The sequence below is a fragment of the Pristis pectinata genome, chromosome 15 (genome assembly GCF_009764475.1).
Source record: "Pristis pectinata isolate sPriPec2 chromosome 15, sPriPec2.1.pri, whole genome shotgun sequence".
Classification (NCBI taxonomy): Eukaryota; Metazoa; Chordata; class Chondrichthyes; order Rhinopristiformes; family Pristidae; genus Pristis; species Pristis pectinata.
In genome coordinates, this window is record NC_067419.1 from 48,119,974 (window position 1) to 48,138,032 (window position 18,059).

The following is an 18,059-nucleotide window of genomic DNA, read 5'->3' on the forward strand; positions in this document are numbered from 1 at the left end:
AATTGTCCAAAGTTAGAGTGAACCACCCACAACACTGTGGAATTTTTAACACAAATACTTCTGCCATAAACTCTGATTCTGGGGACATTTTGGACTCAGTTTAAACACACAGATTCAGATTACTTTATTGTCAGACACACAAGGGTGCAATGAAATTCCTTGCTTGGGTGAAGCTCACAGAGTGAGCAGTGTACATGGTAATAAATACAGTAATAAATACAGCAACGAGCACAAAACAGCAGAATGGTGCAAAGATTGTCGTGCAGCATTGAAGTTAAAAAATTGACTGCTGTTCCTCATTGCCCACTCACTATTCTAATCAAAATGAGAGTTTGTCTCCCTGACCACAGCTCGATGAGCCTGACTCAGTGTTGGGTGTGGGTCTGATGGGGCTGGTCCTTCATAAATAAATGTGCTAGTTTCACGGATCCAATTAAATGTTGTGTTGGATGTTCCCCTTACCCAGAGAGTCAGGGTAAATCCCCAGGTAAATTAATCACAGCACTGATTTCCGGCTGACCATGTTTATTTGTAGATTTTGGAGGAGGATGTTAAAGTTCTGGAGCTTCCAATCCGAGGCGAGCTTGGGTACAAAGAGCCTGAGTCAAAAAAAGTTAAAAGTCGAGTTTATTGTCATCTGCACAAGTCCATGTGTTCGCAGGTGCAATGAAAAACTTACTTGCAGCAGCATCACAGGCACAGAGCATCAGATAAGCAGCATTCACAAGGAAAACATAAATTATACACAATTTTTACGAGAAAACACAAATTAGAACGAAAAAAATCAATTTTAGTGCAAAGTGATCAAAGTGGCCATAGAGTTGCTGAGGTAGGGTTAGGGTTGTGCAGGTTGGTTCAAGAACTGAATGGTTGAAGGGAAGCAGCTGTTCCTGAACATGGTGGTGTGGGACTTCAGGCTTCTGTACGGCTTCTGTACAGCTTCTGTACAGGCTTCTGAACAGCTGGTGTGGGATTTCAGGCTTCTGTACACACCACCAGGTTCAAGAACAGCTACTTCCCTTCAACCATTTGGCTCTTGACCCAAATGGCACAACCCTAATCACTACCTCAGCAACAGAACACTACGGACCACATCTTGCAGTACCATAGACTTGTCTCTGATTGTGTCTGTTTTTTTTTGCACTGTCTTGACTTTGCAGAGTCCTCTTTTTTCACATTTTATATATAATGTACATATAATTCATGTTCTGTGTGTGGTCTGTACCTATGTGCCTGTGATGCTGCTGCAAGCAAGTTTTTCATTGTACCTGTACCTCACTGCACTTGTGCACATGACAATAAACTCGAGTTGACTTGAGTTGACTCTTGAGGGAAAGATTTGCAGACGTTGGAAACGAGCACATTTATTTATGAAGGACTAGCCCATCAGACCCAAACCCAACATTGAGTCAGGTCTCATTGAGCTGAGGTCAGGGAGATAAACTCTAGATTAGAACAGTGAGTGGGTGTGAGGAATGGCAGTCATTCTATCTAAATTAATACTTGTGGAATGACGGAACCAAAACAGGAAAAGATTCTACAAAAACTTCTAAATGCACTTGGAAGTATCTGGATGGAACTTGGCATGCAGATAGTGATACCAGGACACAACTTAAAAATAGTCCAGTATGACAGCATTTATCCACTTGGTCGTATAACTCCCAAGTTCCTTTCATGGCCTGTGACTCAACAGCTGAGAGTAATTTACACTGGCATGTGTCCCGCAGTTGTTATTTGGAGAAAAGAGCAGTAGAATAAAGAGTGGAAGGTCCAACCCCTGTGAACTCTGCTCCAGGAATGGGAAGGATGGCTGGAATCTCAGGCTTCCTCGTGAGGCACTTGTTTGGAAAGGGCTGGATGTTGGTTTTATTATTCCCTGCTCCCTCTTGATATCCTTTGCAACGGCTTTGCAGAGAGCTACTGTGAAGACCCTTTGCAGAGAGTTGTGGACACAGCTCAGCACATCACGGAAACCAGCCTCCCCTCCATGGAGGGGACTCTGTCTATACTTCTCGCTGCCTTGGTAAAGCAGCCAACATAATCAAAGACCCCACCCACCCTGGACATTCTCTCTTCTCCACCATCCCATCGGGCAGAAGATACAAAAGCCTGAAAGCATGTACCACCAGGCTTAAGGACAGCTTCTATCCTGCTGTTATAAGACTATTGAACAGTCCCCTTGTACAATAAGATGGACTCTTGACCTCACAATCTACCTCATTATGACCTTGCACCTTATTGTCTACCTACACTGCACTTTCTCTGTAACTGAAACACTTTATTCTGCATTCTGTTATTGTTTTCCCTTGTACTACCTCAATGCACTGATGCGATGAAATGATCTGTATGGATGGCATGCTAAACAAAGTTTTTCACTGTACCTCGGTATATGTGACAATAGTAAACCAATTTACCAATTTGCAGATGTGACAGAGTGTTGCAGGTTCCGTAACACCTGCTGGGGGAGCTCCAGGGCTGGGGTAAGAAGGGAAGGTGTTTGGGGAGGGGGAACCGCTGGTGGGGAATCGAGAAGCTGGATCCAGACCTAGAGGTCACTGATCCCTATTTAACAGAGTGATGAACTGATTTTTTTTCTCTGATAGGATCTTGGGTCTTTAGAACAGTCTTCCTCAAAAGGCAGTGGAAGCACAGTCCTTGAATAATTCTAAGGCAGAAGTAGGGGATACTTGTTGAGCAAGGAGGTGAAAGATTCAGGGTACACAGTGGCACAGCTGTTTCCTCTCAGATCCAGCAATCCAGGTTCAATTCTGACCTTGGGTCTATAGTTTATGTTTGAGTTTATCGTCATATACACAAGTACACGTATGCAAGGTGCAATGAAAGACTTACTAGATTTCAGGCTTCTGTACCTCCTGCCCGATGGTAGCTGCGAGAAGATGGCATGGCCCGGATGGTGGGGACCTTTGATATGGATGTTGCCTTCTTGAGGCAGCACCTCTTGTAGATACTACCGATGGTGGGGAGGGATGTGCCCATGATGTATTGGGCTGAGTCCACTGCTCTCTGCAGCTTCTTATGTTCCTGCGCATTCAAATTGCCGTCCCAGACCGTGATGCAACCAGTCAGGATACTTTCAACAGCACATCTGTAGAAGTTTGTCAGAGTGTTTGTTGCTGCCTTTGTGGAGTTTGCACGTTCCCCCTGTGACTGAGTGGATTTCCTCCAAATGCTCCAGTTCCCTCCCACATCCCAGTGGAGACGATAGATTAATTGGCCGGTGTAAATTGCTCAGCTTGTGGGTGAGAGGTAGAATCCAGGTACAATGATGGGAATGTGGGAGAATAAAATAGAATCAGTGGAAGTGGATGCTTGATGGTCAGTGTGGACTCAATGGACCAAAGGGCCTTTTTCCATGGCTACGTTACCATGGGTAGACAAGGATGTGGAGATTATACCAATACCAATACCAATACCAATAATCAGATCAGCCACGGTCTCATTGAATGGCAGAGGTTTTTGAAGAAGCTGAGTGGCTTTTCCTCTGCTAATGTGTATGTTCCTATTCCTGGGATCCTCTTTCAGGGTCTGGATGTGCCCGTGATGTATCGGGCAGAGTTGTGTTGTCCCTTTCTGTCCCGTGGTGTATAACCATTGCCTGCTGAGGAAAGCACTCGTGTAAAGTTGATGAGTTGTCAGCCAGTTGTATCCCGTGACACTGTTTACACTGTGTTGGTAGCTCAGTTGAAGACTAATTGCCACAATAAACAGCTGTGTTCCTTTGATGCTTGAAACTGCAGAGAGTTGTGGACACAGCCCAGTCCACCACGCAAACCAGCCTCCCCTCCATGGGCTCTGTCTACACCTCCTGCTGCCCTGGGAAAGCAGCCAGCATAATCAATGACCTCACACACCCTGGATATTCCCTCTTCTCCCCTCTCCCATCGGATAAAATGGACCCTTGACCTCACAATCTACCTCGTCATAGCCTTGCACCTTATTGTCTGCCTGCACTGCACTTTCTCTGTAACTGTAACACTATATTCTTTGTTCTGTTTTTCTTTTTACCCTCTTGATGTACTTATGTATGGAATGATCTGCCCGGATGGCACGCAAACAAAAGCTTTTCACTGTATCTCTATACATGTGACAATGATAAACTAATACCGACCAATACCAACACCACTCCGTGCGTCTAAGTGACTGAATGAGTGACAGTAATCTGCTACTCCAGACACCAGACAGGAGAACTCGCTGTGCACGACACACCCTTTCATACCCCAAAATTTCAGCTGTCAATTCCCTCTTCAAACTCACTCCATTTCCCTTCACAAATGGGTCAAAATCAGGGGCATACGTGACTGGCAGAGTGGGGTGAGAAGAAATCTTTTCACTCAGGGGGTCTGGACCTCATTGAGACACTGACTGGAGACACCTGTGCGTGCAGTCAACGTGCTGTAACCCACAGGGTTATGGAGCAAGAACTCGGGAGTAGGATGAGGCTAGAGAGGTCTTTTCACTAGCACATTCATGACGGGCTGAATGACCTCCTGAGCTGTAATTTTCCAAGCAGAAAGACTAGAGACCAACAACGACCCTGAGACAAAGGTCCTCAGCCCCACAGGAGATCAGAATGCCGTAGAAGCAGAAGGAAGAGGTCTACCCTCAAGTGGGGACTTGGTTCATCCACTGGCAGATGGGGGCGGGCTCCTCTAACTGTGATAACTCCCCCCACCCTTTCCCTCCACTAATGGAGCAGCATCCTTGGAATGTTGAACACTCTGCAGGAGAAGACGCTTCTTCTTCAACTGGTCAAAATTAGGAACTGTGTTGCTCTTTCTGTCCCAATCAACAGCCACCCCTCACTCAATGTTCTGTTGCTGCTCTTTGTGGGAGCTTGTTGTGATTGAGTTGGATGCTGCCAATTCCCCTGCAGTGGCTGCACCTCAGAAGTGATTCATTGGCTGTGAGGTGCTCTGAGGTGGTCTGAACGGAACATTAAGCACGCTGGTGGAGCAAACCAGAGACCTAGATCATGAGTTCAAATCCCAGCCCTGGAAATTTGAGTGATTGAGTCCTCTGATACTTAAAAACCAATCCTATCCCACATCTTCTGAATGAATATCAGAGTCATAGAGTAATACAGCATGGAAGCAGGCCCTTCGGCCCAACTGGTCCACGCTGACCAAGGTGCCCACCTGAGCTAGTCCCATTTGCCTACGTTTGGCCCATATCCCTCTAAACCTATCCTATCCATGGACCTGTCCAAGTGTGTTTTAACAGAATTAACAGAAACTTAATGGAATCCCCCTGTATTTCGTTAACAACATAAACAGAAAGACGTGCATCGCTACGTTACCTTGTTGGAACGTTCCAGAGTATTCTACAGCCGATGAAGCACTTACAAACTGCAGCCACTGTTGTAATGTTGGAAACGTGGTGGGGAGACTTTGCATAGCAAGATCCCACAAACAATTCCAAGTCCATAGCTCCCTGAAAGTGGCTGCACAGGTTGATAGGGCAGTAAAGAAGGCATAGGGCATGCTTGCCTTTATTAGTCGAGGCACTGAGTTCAAGAGTCAGGAAGTTATGCTGCAGCTTTATAAGTTAGGCTGCATCTGGAGTATTGCATCCAATTCTGGTCGCCCCATTTCGGGAAGGATGTGGAGGCTTTGGAGAGGGTGTAGAAGAGGTTCACCAGGATGCTGCCTGGATTAGAGAGTTAGCTATAAGGAGAGCTTGGACATACTTGGATTGTTTTCTCTGGAGCAGCGGAGGCTGGGGGGAGATCTGATAGAAGTTTATAAGATTGTGAGAGGCATGGATGGGATAGACAGCCAGTATCTTTTTCCCAGGGTGGAAATGTCTAATACTAGAGGGCATGCATTTAAGGCGAGAGGGGGTAAGTTCAAAGGAGATGTGCGGGGCAAGTTTTTAACATAGAGAGTGGTGGGTGCCTGGAACGGGCTGCCAGGAGTGGTAGTGGAGGCAGATACAATAGAGGCTCGTAGAAAGGCACATGAATGTGCAGAGAATGGAGGGATATGGACCACGTGCAGGCAGAAGGGATTAGTTTAGTTAGGGTTTTAATTACTGGTTTAATTAGTTCAGCACAATATTGTGGGCCGAAGGGCCTGTTCCTGTGCTGTGTTGTTCTATGTTCTGTGTTCTAATGTTCTCACCAGACAGTGGTTGTGGGATACATACTGGTGAGGACACCAAGAAGGAGTTTCACTTTACAAAGATATCATGAGAAACAGAAATCAATAGGACAAACCGACAACCATCTTACCCTGGTGATTCTGTCGAAGGATTCCTTCAGTTGTAGATGCTTCCCTGCCTTACTTGCAAGGTCCAGCCACTTGCCTTTAAACCATTTGGCGTTTGGTTTCCGTAGTAGATCCTTGGCTTCCACCTTTGCCACAAAGGTGATGTCCCCACCTTCAGAAAGAAAATGTACACATCGTATCACTGGGGGTATCTAAAGAGGAAGATCATGGAACTGAGGGCCATGGGAACTGGCACAGTAGAGATGAGACCCGGGGCAGGTCAACCATGATTATGTTGAATTGTGGGGCAGGCTAGAGGGGCAGAGTGGCCTACTCCTGTTTCTTACTTGCTTATGTGAGAGCATCAGGAGCCCGGTGCAAGAGAAGGCTGTTTGGAACAGGATTTTCCAGGGTCAAGTGAAGAGCTTGCTGACGATTGACAGGAGGTAGTGAGTTGCTGAGCCACAGTGGTCTGGAAGATCACAGGGTCCACCTCCAATCGGGCTGGTCTCGTCCAGGGTGGCGGAGAGGGGTTGCCATCAGTACCCTTGGTTAGGAGGGGAAGAATTGCTCAGGTTTTTTCCTTCACTGCTCCAAGTACTCACATTGACCGTCAGAGTTTTGGCTCAGTGTCGGATAGCCACTTGGGAAGAAGCAATGCATCAGGCAATTCAGAGAAATGATCTCACTGGAAAACTCAGAGATTGCGATTTATTTGGAATAGGCATGATATTGGACAAATCAGGGAAGGTGGAGCCTTCTGCAATTTAGAAGTAGTTTGACGTTAGACAGTTCAGAGGAGTATCATTGGAAAGTTCAGTAGAGGTCTGGGGAAAACAGAACAAGGCTGCATCCTTCAGTTAGGATGTGCGGTAGAAATTGGTTGCATGCGTAAAATGAGCAACATTTTACTTGCACTCACGTGTGAAGTTTGGTTCTGTCAGTTGAAGTGGAGTACAACCCACAGGCTCACTGAAGGCAGGTTTGGTGTGTAACTGAGGATGAATTTCTGGCCATTTCATCATCCAAAGTGTAGTGTGTCTTGGAACTCTCAACCTGACTGCTGCTTTCAATGTTCATAGGTCAGGGTATCGGGGATATGGGGCAATGACTGAAAGATAGGATTAATTATTGGCCCAGTATGGCCTAACTGGATGGCAGGATTGAACTGAAGGGCCGAATGGCTTCTCCTGTTACTATGACCCGCTGTTGGCTGGAAGCTTTAGAACGGACAAGGTGGGCAGCTGATGTCCTGACTCTGAAGGCCGTGGAGGACAGTGGACAGACCAGAAAATCAAACGATCCTTGAATCCCACAGATGGAAATGAGTACTTTGGACCACAGCCGAATGCCTCCCTTCAGTGATCCTGCATTAGCCCCATATCCCTCGACTCACTTCTTTCCAAGGACCTGTCCAAGTGCCTTTTAGACATTGTAACTGTATCTGCCTCCACCACCTCCTCTGGCAGCTCGTTCTAGATATTCACCACCCTCTGTGTGAATCTTACCCCACAGATCTCCTTTATATTTCTCCCCCCTCACAAACTTATACCCTTTAGTTTTAGAACCCCTGCCCTGGGAAAAAGACTAATCTATCCTATGCCCCTCAATTTGGTAAACCTCTATAAGGTCACCCCTCAGTCTTCTACATTCCAGTGAGAATGAACCCAGCCTGTCCATTCTCTCCTTATAACCACAGTCCTCCTTTCCAGACAACGTCCTGGTGAATCTCTTCTGGACTCTCTCTGTCACTACCACATCCTTCCTGCAGTGTGGTGACCAGAACTGACAGAATACCCTCACTGTAGTCTAACAAATGTCTTGTACAGCTGCAACATGACGTCCTAACTCTTATACTTAATTCTTCAGCCTATGAAGGCAAGCCCACCAAATGTCTTTGCCGCTATCTGATCCAAGTATGTCACGGCTTTTAGGAGCTATGGACTTACAGCGCTGTACATCAATGCTCCTGAGTTCCCTGCCATTTACTCTACATGTCCTACCAGAATTTGACTTCCCAAAGTGCGTTACCTCACACTTCTCCGGGTTAAATTCCATCTGCCACCAACTCTGCCCAACTTTCCAGCTGGTCTGTGTCCTGCTGTGTCCTTACACAACTTTCCATGCTATCTACAGCTCCACCAATTTTCGTGTCATCTACAAACTTGCTAACCAGACCACCTACAATCTCATCCAAGTCAGCATAGCGACACTTGCAGGCTGCCCCCAGAACACTCTACACAAAAGATGCATTTCACTGTGTGTTTCGATGTACATGTGACTAATAAAGAAATCTTTATCTTTATATCATGTATTAAGGCGCTTCCTCAAATGTCAATCAATGCCAGCTCAATTGTTAATTTTAAATCCAAGATTGATTGATTGTTGACCACCAAAGTTACTAAGGGATATGGGGAAATGGCAGTGAGAGAGGGTGCAGGAAAGAATTGCGAGGATGTCACTGGGACTGGAGGGCTTGAGTTATAAGCCTGGACAGGCTGGGACTGTTTTCCCTGGAGCGAAGGAGGCTGAGGGGTGACCTTATAGAGGTTCATAAAATCATGAGGGGGATCGATAAGGTGAATGGTCACAGTCTGTTTTCCCAGGGCAGGGGAGTCTAAAACTAGAAAGTATAAGGTGAGAGGGGAAAGATTTAAAAGGGGTCCGAGGGGCAGGTTTTCCACACAGAAGGAGGTGGATATGTGGAACAAGCTGCCAGAGGAAATGGTAGAGGGAATGTTTAAAAGGCATTTTGACGAGTATATGGATAGGAAAGGTTTAGAGGGATATGGGCCATATGCAGGCAAATGGGACCAGCTCAGGTAAACAACATGGACCGTGTTGGGCCGAAGGATCAGACTGGTTCTATGTTCTGAGAGGGTCTCCTGCTGCCCATCATGTTCTGGTGTGAGGAACAACAGGATTGGAAGGGAACGGATTGGCTCGTCAGGGTAATTGACCGGTGGGAGTAAAACTGTAAGCAAAGCAACCAAGAGAATGTACAGCTGAATGGATAAAAAGAGTGGACGTCCTCTGGGTCGAAGTTTCTGGCAAGTGTCCTCTGGAGGGATCAGTTGCAGCTAATAACACCAGGGGCTAAAGTGGAGCAAAAACCCCAGGAGATAAGCAGGAGCTGTTGAGAGTGAACCAACTTATTTAGTTGGGTGAGGTCTCCTCATCAAATCCATCAAGAGGGGGTGGAATCAGATACAAACACCATGTTTAAGAGGCATTTGGACAGACACTTAACCAGGCAGGGCACAGAAGGAGACAGTCCTAACGTGGGCAAATGGGATTGGTGTAGATGGGCAAAGAGGTCGGCATGGATGTGATGGGCCGAAGGGCAGTATCGCTCTATGACTCTAGAACCCAGCACTGGAAACTCACCAACAGTGACAGTGCCACTCTGGGGCCTCTCAATGAACAGAGTCGACCTTTTGGAATCATCCAGTTTCTCAGCCTCTTCTGTAGATCCCTCTCCACAGGACCACACTGCAGTCGTAAAGTAAAAGAAAGCCCGTTACAGTCTGCACAGTACACAGAGGTAATACTGAAATATCGCCTTTTGGTTATTTTATGCTCTCCTCTTCCAAGCTCCTTAAGCTTGTGCTGTTAAAACGTGGGTTAGCCATGGGATAGGATCCAGTTTCAGTCACGGTAATGTTGGTTATGGAATATGACACGGATGAAAATGACAAAGGACCATTTCGTGTTACACGACACCAACCTGGATGGAATATAAAAAAAGAACGGTTTGAGGTTCACACGTGAGTAATCACGCAGGGACTGCCAGCCTAGGTGGCAATGCATCCGTCTGCAGAAACTAAGCAAAGGAACAATTTGCAGGTGCAGATGTGGTTCACTGGGAGTGCCAGGTGAGCAAAGGGAAGCGGTGATTCAGGGTCACGTGTCAAACAGCTGGAGGTTGAGGTTAAGGTGCAGGGGAGCCAGGTCGCTGTGGAATGGTGCAACAGGTTTGAGGGGCTGAACGTTCTGCCTGTGATGAATCTCAGAGCATTTTAGCATCCAGCCTCATCCCCAAGGACTGTGACTTGCGCTGGTTGGAGATGACTCTGGCCCTGTGGTGTGACAACACTGTTTTACTGACAGGACAGACACAGGGAGTGAAAGGTGGCGGGAGCAGAGAGTTGGGGTTGCAGTCAGATTAGCCGCGATCTTATTGAATGGCAGAGCAGACTTGATGGGCCGAGTGGCCTACTCCTGCTCCTAATATTTCTGCTCACGTGTACATTGCTCTGAGGAGCTCTCAGCGGCCAGAAAGAGGGGGGGGGGTCTACGCTCCGGTGATCGAGGCTGGAAGACCCCTGATTCAGTGCTGTCACTCAGGCAGGGTAGGGCCAACTTTGTGATGCGTTGGTGAAGAAAGAGGCTGAGGGGGGAATAGAACATAGAACATAGAACAGTACAGTACAGGAACAGGCCCTTCGGCCCACAATGCTGTTCTAAACTATTTAAGCTAATGTCACTAATCCCTTCTGCCTGTACAAGGTCCATATCCCTCCCTTCTCTGTACATCCATGTGCCTATCCAAGATCCTCTTAAACCCCTCTGTCGTATCTGTCTCCAACACCACCCCTGGCAGCATATTCCAGGCACCCAGCGCTCTCTGTGTTAAAAAAAAACTTGCCCCACGTATCTCCATTGAACTTTCTCCCTCTCACCTTAAATGCACACCCTCTGGTATTGGACATTTCGACCCTGGGAGAAAAACTCTGACGGTCGACTCTATCTATGCCTCCCATCACTTTATAAACCGATCAGGCCTCCTCTCACCTCCGCCTGTCATTGGCTTGTCATGGTAATTGACCAATGGGGAATGTGTAAGAGGGAAGCCGAGATGAAGTCCACAAGGCAAGAGGTGAAGCAGAAGGGCACTGAGGAGTCCGGTCAGCACACTGTGGGAAGGATGTGGTTGCACTGGAGAGGGTGCAGAAGAGATTCACCGGGGTGTTGCCTGGGATGGAGTGTTTCAGTTCTGAGGAGACATTGGAGAGGCTGGGTCTGTTTTCCTTGGGGCTGAGGGGGGGGTTCCTGATGGAGGTGTACAGGATGGGACGGAGGTAGGGTAGACAGTGGAAACCATTTCTCATGTGTCTAAGACCAGAGGGTATAAACTTAAGGTAAAAGGTTCAGAAGGGATCTGAAGAAGGAATTCTTCACCCAGAGGGTGGTTGGAACTGCCTGAGGGGCTGGTGGAGGCAGAGACTCTCACAGCATTGAAGAAATATGTAGATGAGCACTTGAACTGGCAACACATACTAGGCTTCAGACCAAGGGCTGGTAAACTGGATTAGTATAGCCGGGTTCTTGTGGATAATGTGGGCCTCTGACACAATGTAGAAAGGGGAGGGGCAAGAAGTATGCCAAGTGCACAGGCCTTTCCAAAGGGTCTGGGGGAAGTTGCGGGCCAGGTTGTCCATGAATAAAATGATCAGATGTACAACCGACAGGAAGGTCCTGAGGGAGTGTCTCCTTCAGAACAAGGGGTGAGATTTTCACACAGAAGGTGGTGGGTATGAGGAACATGTAGCCAGAGGGAATGGTAGAAGCGGGTACAGTAAGAAGACATTTGGACAGGTTCGTGGACAGGAAAGATTCAGGGGGATATGGACCAAACGCAGGCAAATGGGACTAGCTCAGGAAGGAACCTTGGTCAGCATGGATGAGTTGGGCCGAAGGGCCTGTTTCCATGCTATATAACTCTACATCGAAGGCTGAGGGGTGACCTAATCAAAGTTTATAAAATGATGAGAGGTATGGATAGGGTACACAGGCAGAGTCTTCTTCCCAGGGTGGAAATGATAAACACTAGAGGACATAGCTTCAAGGTGAGAGGGAGAAAGTTTAAAGGAGATGTGTGAGGCAAGTTCTTTTTTACACGGAGAGCGGTGGGTGCCTGAGACAGGCTGCCAGGGGTGGTGGTGGAAGCAGATATGACAGCGACATTTAAGGGGCATTTAAATGGACAAATCAACAGGCAGGGAGTGGAGGTATATGGACCACGTGCAGGTGGATGGCATTAGTTTGGATTGTCATCATGGTCAGCACGGACATGGTGGGCCGAAGGTCCTGTTCCTGTGCTGTGCTGCTCTATATTCTACGTTCTACCTTCTATGTTCTATATTCTATGTTCTACATCCTACGTTCTAAATTCTATGTCCTACGTTCACGTTCTGCATCCTATATTCTATGTTCTAAATTCTATATTCTACATCCTATGTTCTACGTTCTACATTCATGTTCTATGTTCACGTTCTACGTTCTATGTTAAGCCAAAATGAGGTTAAGGCAGAAGACAGGAATGGCATGAGTTTTCAGAAGGCTGAGAAATATGAACATGCCTTAAGGTCATTATTGAACATGCTAGATTGTATAAATTCTTAATGTGAATATATATATCTACATGGCTCACTCTTTATTTTCTTCTAAAGGGGTATTTGTGTGGTGTTGATATATTGTTGTGTGTGGTTTCTGGATACTGGCCACTATGTGTAACTGTTACTTTAATGTTGGTGGGATCATTGTTACCTTAAGAAGCTGTGTCAGGAGGTTAGGCTGACACTGTCACATACCATGCTTTGGTTCAGCTTAGAGCGTTGACTGCCACGGTAAAGATGTTCCAGGTCCCAGTGATCTTCCATTATACTCCACAGTGCAGTTACACGGAGAACATCCTGCACCATGTTTCAACTGAATCCATGGGAAATGTGTGAATTGAATCAGTGCCAATTCTAGGATGCATTGCCATCTATGTTGCCAGTGTGGTGATGTGTTGTGTTGGGTGGGTTCAGAGACATACCCGAATCCTTCCTCGCTGTGGCAGAATCAGGAGGCTTCTCGTCTGTTTTGGAAACAGATACTGGTCAAACGAATGTTCAAGATACACAGAAAATGTCAGAATTAACACGGGCTGCCCACAGGCTGAGATCACATGATCTCTCACACCGTTCTCCGCCCCCCCCCACCCCCCACCCCCGTCCACTCCACCACACCTCACCGGTTGCTCAGTCCGTCGATCCCCACCCTACGTCAGACGGGGCTGGTTTCTTAATCAATTTCAGCCAAAACTTCTACAAAATGATTCAGATAAATGCTTAAAGGAAATTTGAACGCCACACTATATTACAATAGCGCCAGGGTTTTTTCTCCAGGACTCTTTGTTTCAACAGAACCTCAAAGAGAAGTCTTGGTAGTGTAGTGGTCATGTAGTGGTCAGCATAATGCTTTTACAGTTTTACAGGTTCAATTCCGGCCACTGTCTGTAAGGAGTTTGTACGTTCTCCCCATGACTGCGTGGGTTTCTTCCGGGTGCTCCGGTTTCCTCCCACATTCCAAAGACGTACGGGTTAGGAAGTTGTGGGCATGCTATGTTGGTGCCGGAAGCATGGCGACACTTGCGGGCTGCCCCCAGAACACTAGGCAAAAGATGCATTTCACTGTGTGTTTTGATGTACACGTGACTAATAAAGAAATCTTATCTTTTCATTTCTGGAAATTCCTGTTCCATCCTGTTACAAGGGAATTTGTGGCTCTGGCAATGAACTCTAAAGTTAATGTGAAGTTCAGAACCAAAAAGGACCTGCTGATCAAAGTGAAACGATTTTACTTCCATCCTCAGTTTCTATCCTAACTTTAACTCCTTTTGTTTTGCTGAAGGAAGCATGACTGTTGGGTCCTGAGAAATCCTTCTTCGAGGATCACTCAGGATGGAGGGTGACTCGCTCCCACTCTGGATCCGTGCCTTCTGAGCTGACTGCTGAGGCCAATGGGGGAACCACAGACTCTGCCATAGATGGGGCAGGTCCTTGACTGGGTGGGTGCACCTACACAAGTGGTCTGTGATATCTATAGGTTACGTATGGGGGAACTTAAAAACTGAGCTAGGACCCTGTGTATCTACAGGCCCCTCCATGTTGAGGACTCTGCGCAGAGCTCCCAGAATGTAACCCAGTCTGTACAACACATGGAACATCTCTGACTTTTCCCTATGGTTGATTTTTCACTGACTTGCATTACACAGCTTAGCAAAACACCGTGGGAATCCTTCCCCATTCGCACTGTGGGAGCATCTTCTATATCTTGCAAATTTGTATAGATGTACGGTGGAGAGGATTCTGACAGGTTGCATCACCGCCTGGTCTGGAGGCTCCAATGCACAGGATCAAAAGAGGCTGCAGAGGGTTGTAGACTCAGCCAGCTCCATCACGGGCACAACCCTCCCCACCATCGAGGATATCTTCAAGAGGCGGTGCCTCAAGAAGGTGGCATCCATCACTAAGAACCCTCACCACCCGGGACATGCCCCCTTCACATTACTACCATCGGGGAGGAGGTACAGGAGCCTGAAGACCCACACTCAACGATTCAGGAACAGCTTCTTCCCCTCCGCCATCAGATTTCTGAACGGTCCATGAACCTATGAACACCTCCTCGTTATTCATTTTTTTGCACTATTTATTTATTTTGTAATTTATTGTATTTTTTATGGCTTTAAGCTGTACTGCTGCCGCAAAACAACAAACTTCACAGTAAGTCAGTGATAATAAACCTGATTCTGACCCACCTCATGAACCCAAGCAGTTCAATTGGTGGCTCGCTACTACCATCTGGAGGCCAATTAAGATTGGGCAACCTGCACTGTTTTGCCAGCAACTCTCAGATTATCTGAAGTCAAAAACATTCCACTATTTCCTTATCTCTGAATATAAAAATGCCTATCACCAGTAAGTATTTAAGTGTTAGTGACAATGGTGGGAAGAAGCTAGCAGACAGATTTCTGCATAAAATGAAATACTTAACAGACTGAACGCACTTGGAAAACATCTAAGGAATATGAAGTTATCGGAGGCTGCCTGGTTTTGGCAGGAACAGACTAGAACCGAGCCACACATGATAGTGGGCCCTCAGTAAAGCAGGATCCGAGATAGGACCTGAATATTGAAACCTATGCATCTCTCATTTAAAACTTGAACCATGCAAGATGACAGTGTGGGGAACAAACTTAGGAAGAGATCCAGTGAAACTGCCAGAGTACAAGTGCACTGGAAACACCTTGAAAAGTGCATGAGCCTAGGGACCAACTACAAATCCTCTGTCAGTTTTTAAATCCACTTACAAACTGTGGTCTCAGCTGTGGTTTAATAAGTCATAGAGTCAAGGTAGGATTGTGTGCCTGCACAGAACACCAACCATTACAATAATTTGATAGATCAGTAGCATTGTTACAACGCAGGAGGTGATTCAGCTCATCAGTTCTGTGCTGGACCCTGTAAAACTTTCCATTCAGATCCATCCCCCCACTCTTACCCTATGTCCCTGCTAATTATTGTCTCTCTTCAATTGCATTCCCAGGCCCTGACTAGCTCTGGTTCCACTGCCCCTAAAGGTCCCAAGTTCCAGGTTCCAGCAGGAGTAGGCCACTCGGCCCCTCAATCCTGCCACATCATTCAAGACAATCATGTCTGATCTACGCCAGCCTCAACTCCCCTTCTGTGCCAGTTCCCCTTAACCCTCAATTCCTCGATCTTCCAAGTACTTCTCCATCTGTACCTTCAATATATCCAATGATCCGGTCTCCACCACCCTGGGGAGTAGAGAATTCCAGAGATTCACCTCCCTCTGAGTGAAAAAATTTCTACACACCTCAGTGTTAAATGGCCAAGCTCTTATCTTGTCCCATTGTTACATCTCAACATCTCCCTGTTAAACCCCTTGGAATCTGGTATGTTTGGAAAAGGTCACCCCTCATTCTTCTAGCTCCAAGGAGGTTTCCCTTATATCCTCCTATAGTTTGCCCAGACGATGATTGTTCTTCATTTAAGTGAGGCTGGCACAGTAGTGTAACGGTTAGCGTAACGCTATTACAGCGCCAGCGACCCGGGTTCAATTCCGGCTGTTGTGTGTAAGGAGTCTGTATGTTCTCCCCGTGTCTGCGTGGGTTTCCTCCGGGTGCTCCGGTTTCCTCCCACATTCCAAAGACGTACAGTTTAGGAAGTTGTGGGCAAGCTATGTTGGCACTGGAAGCGTGGAGACACTTGTGGGCTGCCCCCAGAACATTCTCAGTAATGCAAAAAGGCGCATTTCACTGTGTGTTTCGATGTACATGTATCTAATAAATAAATATCTAAATATCTATATCTATCTATTAGATGTCGGGTGGAAGTTCATGTGCAATAAAGGACTTCAATGAAACAGTAGTTCAGAAAAAGAGTTCAACTTGCATCATGAGAGTGGGCGACACAACAGAGGCTGAATTTATTTACCTGAATTTCTTTCTGAAATTTGATTTCCAGCATCTTGCTTTTACTTTGGGGATTGTGTTATTTCTCATAATGGGACTCCTATTTATACTGTTCCAGTCTGGTCCAGTAATCCCATCACAAAGCCACAGCCTCACAGCCCCAGGGACCCAGGTTTGATCCTGACCTTGGGCACTGTCTGTGTGGAGTTTGCACGTTCTCCCTGTGACTGCGTGAGGTTCCCCCGGGTGTTCCGGTTTCCTCCCACATCCCAAAACATGCAGGAAGATTAATTGGCTGCTGTAAATTACTCCAGTTTATGTGAATGGCAAAAGTGATGGGTATGTGTGGGAGAGAATAAGTTGAAGGGGTACAGGGAGTCGAGGAATGCAAAGGTGATGTTGGGAAGTTTTCACCAGTGGAAGATTCATATCTACAAGATAAGCGACCCGTCATTTAAAACTGAGGTACATGGGCATTTCTCCTCACAGAGAACACAGAAAACAAACCAGTACAGCACAGGAACAGGCCCTTCGGCCCTCAACATCTGTGCTGGCCCTGATGCCAATTTAAATGGTATATCAGGTGCACATGATCCACGTCCCTCATTCCCTGCCTGTCCTTGTGCTTGTCTAAATGCCTCTTAAACACCACTGTCGTATCTGCCTCCACCCCCACCCCTGGCAGCCCATTCCAGGCACCCACCACTCTCTGTGTAAATAAATCTGCCTCACACATCTCCTTTAAATTTGCCCCCTCTCACTTTAAATTTCTGGCATGGAAATATCAAACCCTCTAGCATCTGACGTTTCCAGCCTGGGAGAATGTCTACCATATCGATCCCTCTCATGATTTGATAAGCCTCTACCAGGTCTCCTCTTAGCCTGGGGCTGGATAAGTATTTGGTAGATCCTGGAATAGAGCGGTATGGAGAAATGGCACAGAAGAGGAGTTGAGGTCAGGGGAAATCAGTCACGATCACACTGAATGGTGGGGCAGGCTTGAAGGCCTTGTTCCTGCTCCTGTGACTGATGGTGCTGCCAGCATGGACGTGGTGGGCTGAAGGGCCTCCAACCTTGTCATTGGCTTGGAGTAGCCTGGGACTCCCCTGGTGCCCTCACCTGCTTGTGACCCGTCCCATCCAATCCCGTCCCGCTCTGTCTCACACACACAGAACCCCTCCTCCTCTGTGCTGAGGGTCTGGCCTCCCCTTGGCATCTCCTCTAAAGTACCAGTGCTGCTCCAATGCAAGCAAGCTGCCGCGGCAGGGTTGGACACTAGTGCCAAGGCACGTAAGCAAGCAGCAGTTAGCCCTACATGTTAGCACAGCCTCGTGCAGGCAGGCTGAGAGAAACAAGCCAATTGGCTCTGGACGATTCGTCACCCAGCACTTAAACAATAAATGGGGGAGAGTGAAGTGTTTGCTTCCCCAGTCACATTCTAAAGGGGATGGAAGATCTCCTCACTTTAACCCACTGGGCTCCTCTTGCCCAGTTACATAATGAGAATGAGTGGTTATAGCAATACTTACCCTGGGTATCATTGGAGAGCTGAGCACTAGGGATTCCTTCTG

General features: G+C 47.0%; 1 protein-coding gene across 1 annotated transcript in view; it reads right to left on the minus strand.

Moving 5' to 3' along the window:
* mybpc1 (myosin binding protein C1) overlaps positions 1 to 17,704 on the minus strand; it is a 77,262-nt gene extending 59,558 nt beyond the window's left edge. The window contains exons 1-4 of the mRNA XM_052029789.1: positions 17,608 to 17,704; positions 13,048 to 13,107; positions 9,615 to 9,719; positions 6,251 to 6,399 (exon numbers count right to left, since the gene is read on the minus strand). Of these exons, the coding sequence (XP_051885749.1) occupies positions 6,251 to 6,399; positions 9,615 to 9,719; positions 13,048 to 13,107; positions 17,608 to 17,704 (411 nt within the window). The remainder of the gene's footprint in view (positions 1 to 6,250; positions 6,400 to 9,614; positions 9,720 to 13,047; positions 13,108 to 17,607) is intronic.
* Between the last annotated feature and the right edge of the window lie 355 nt (positions 17,705 to 18,059).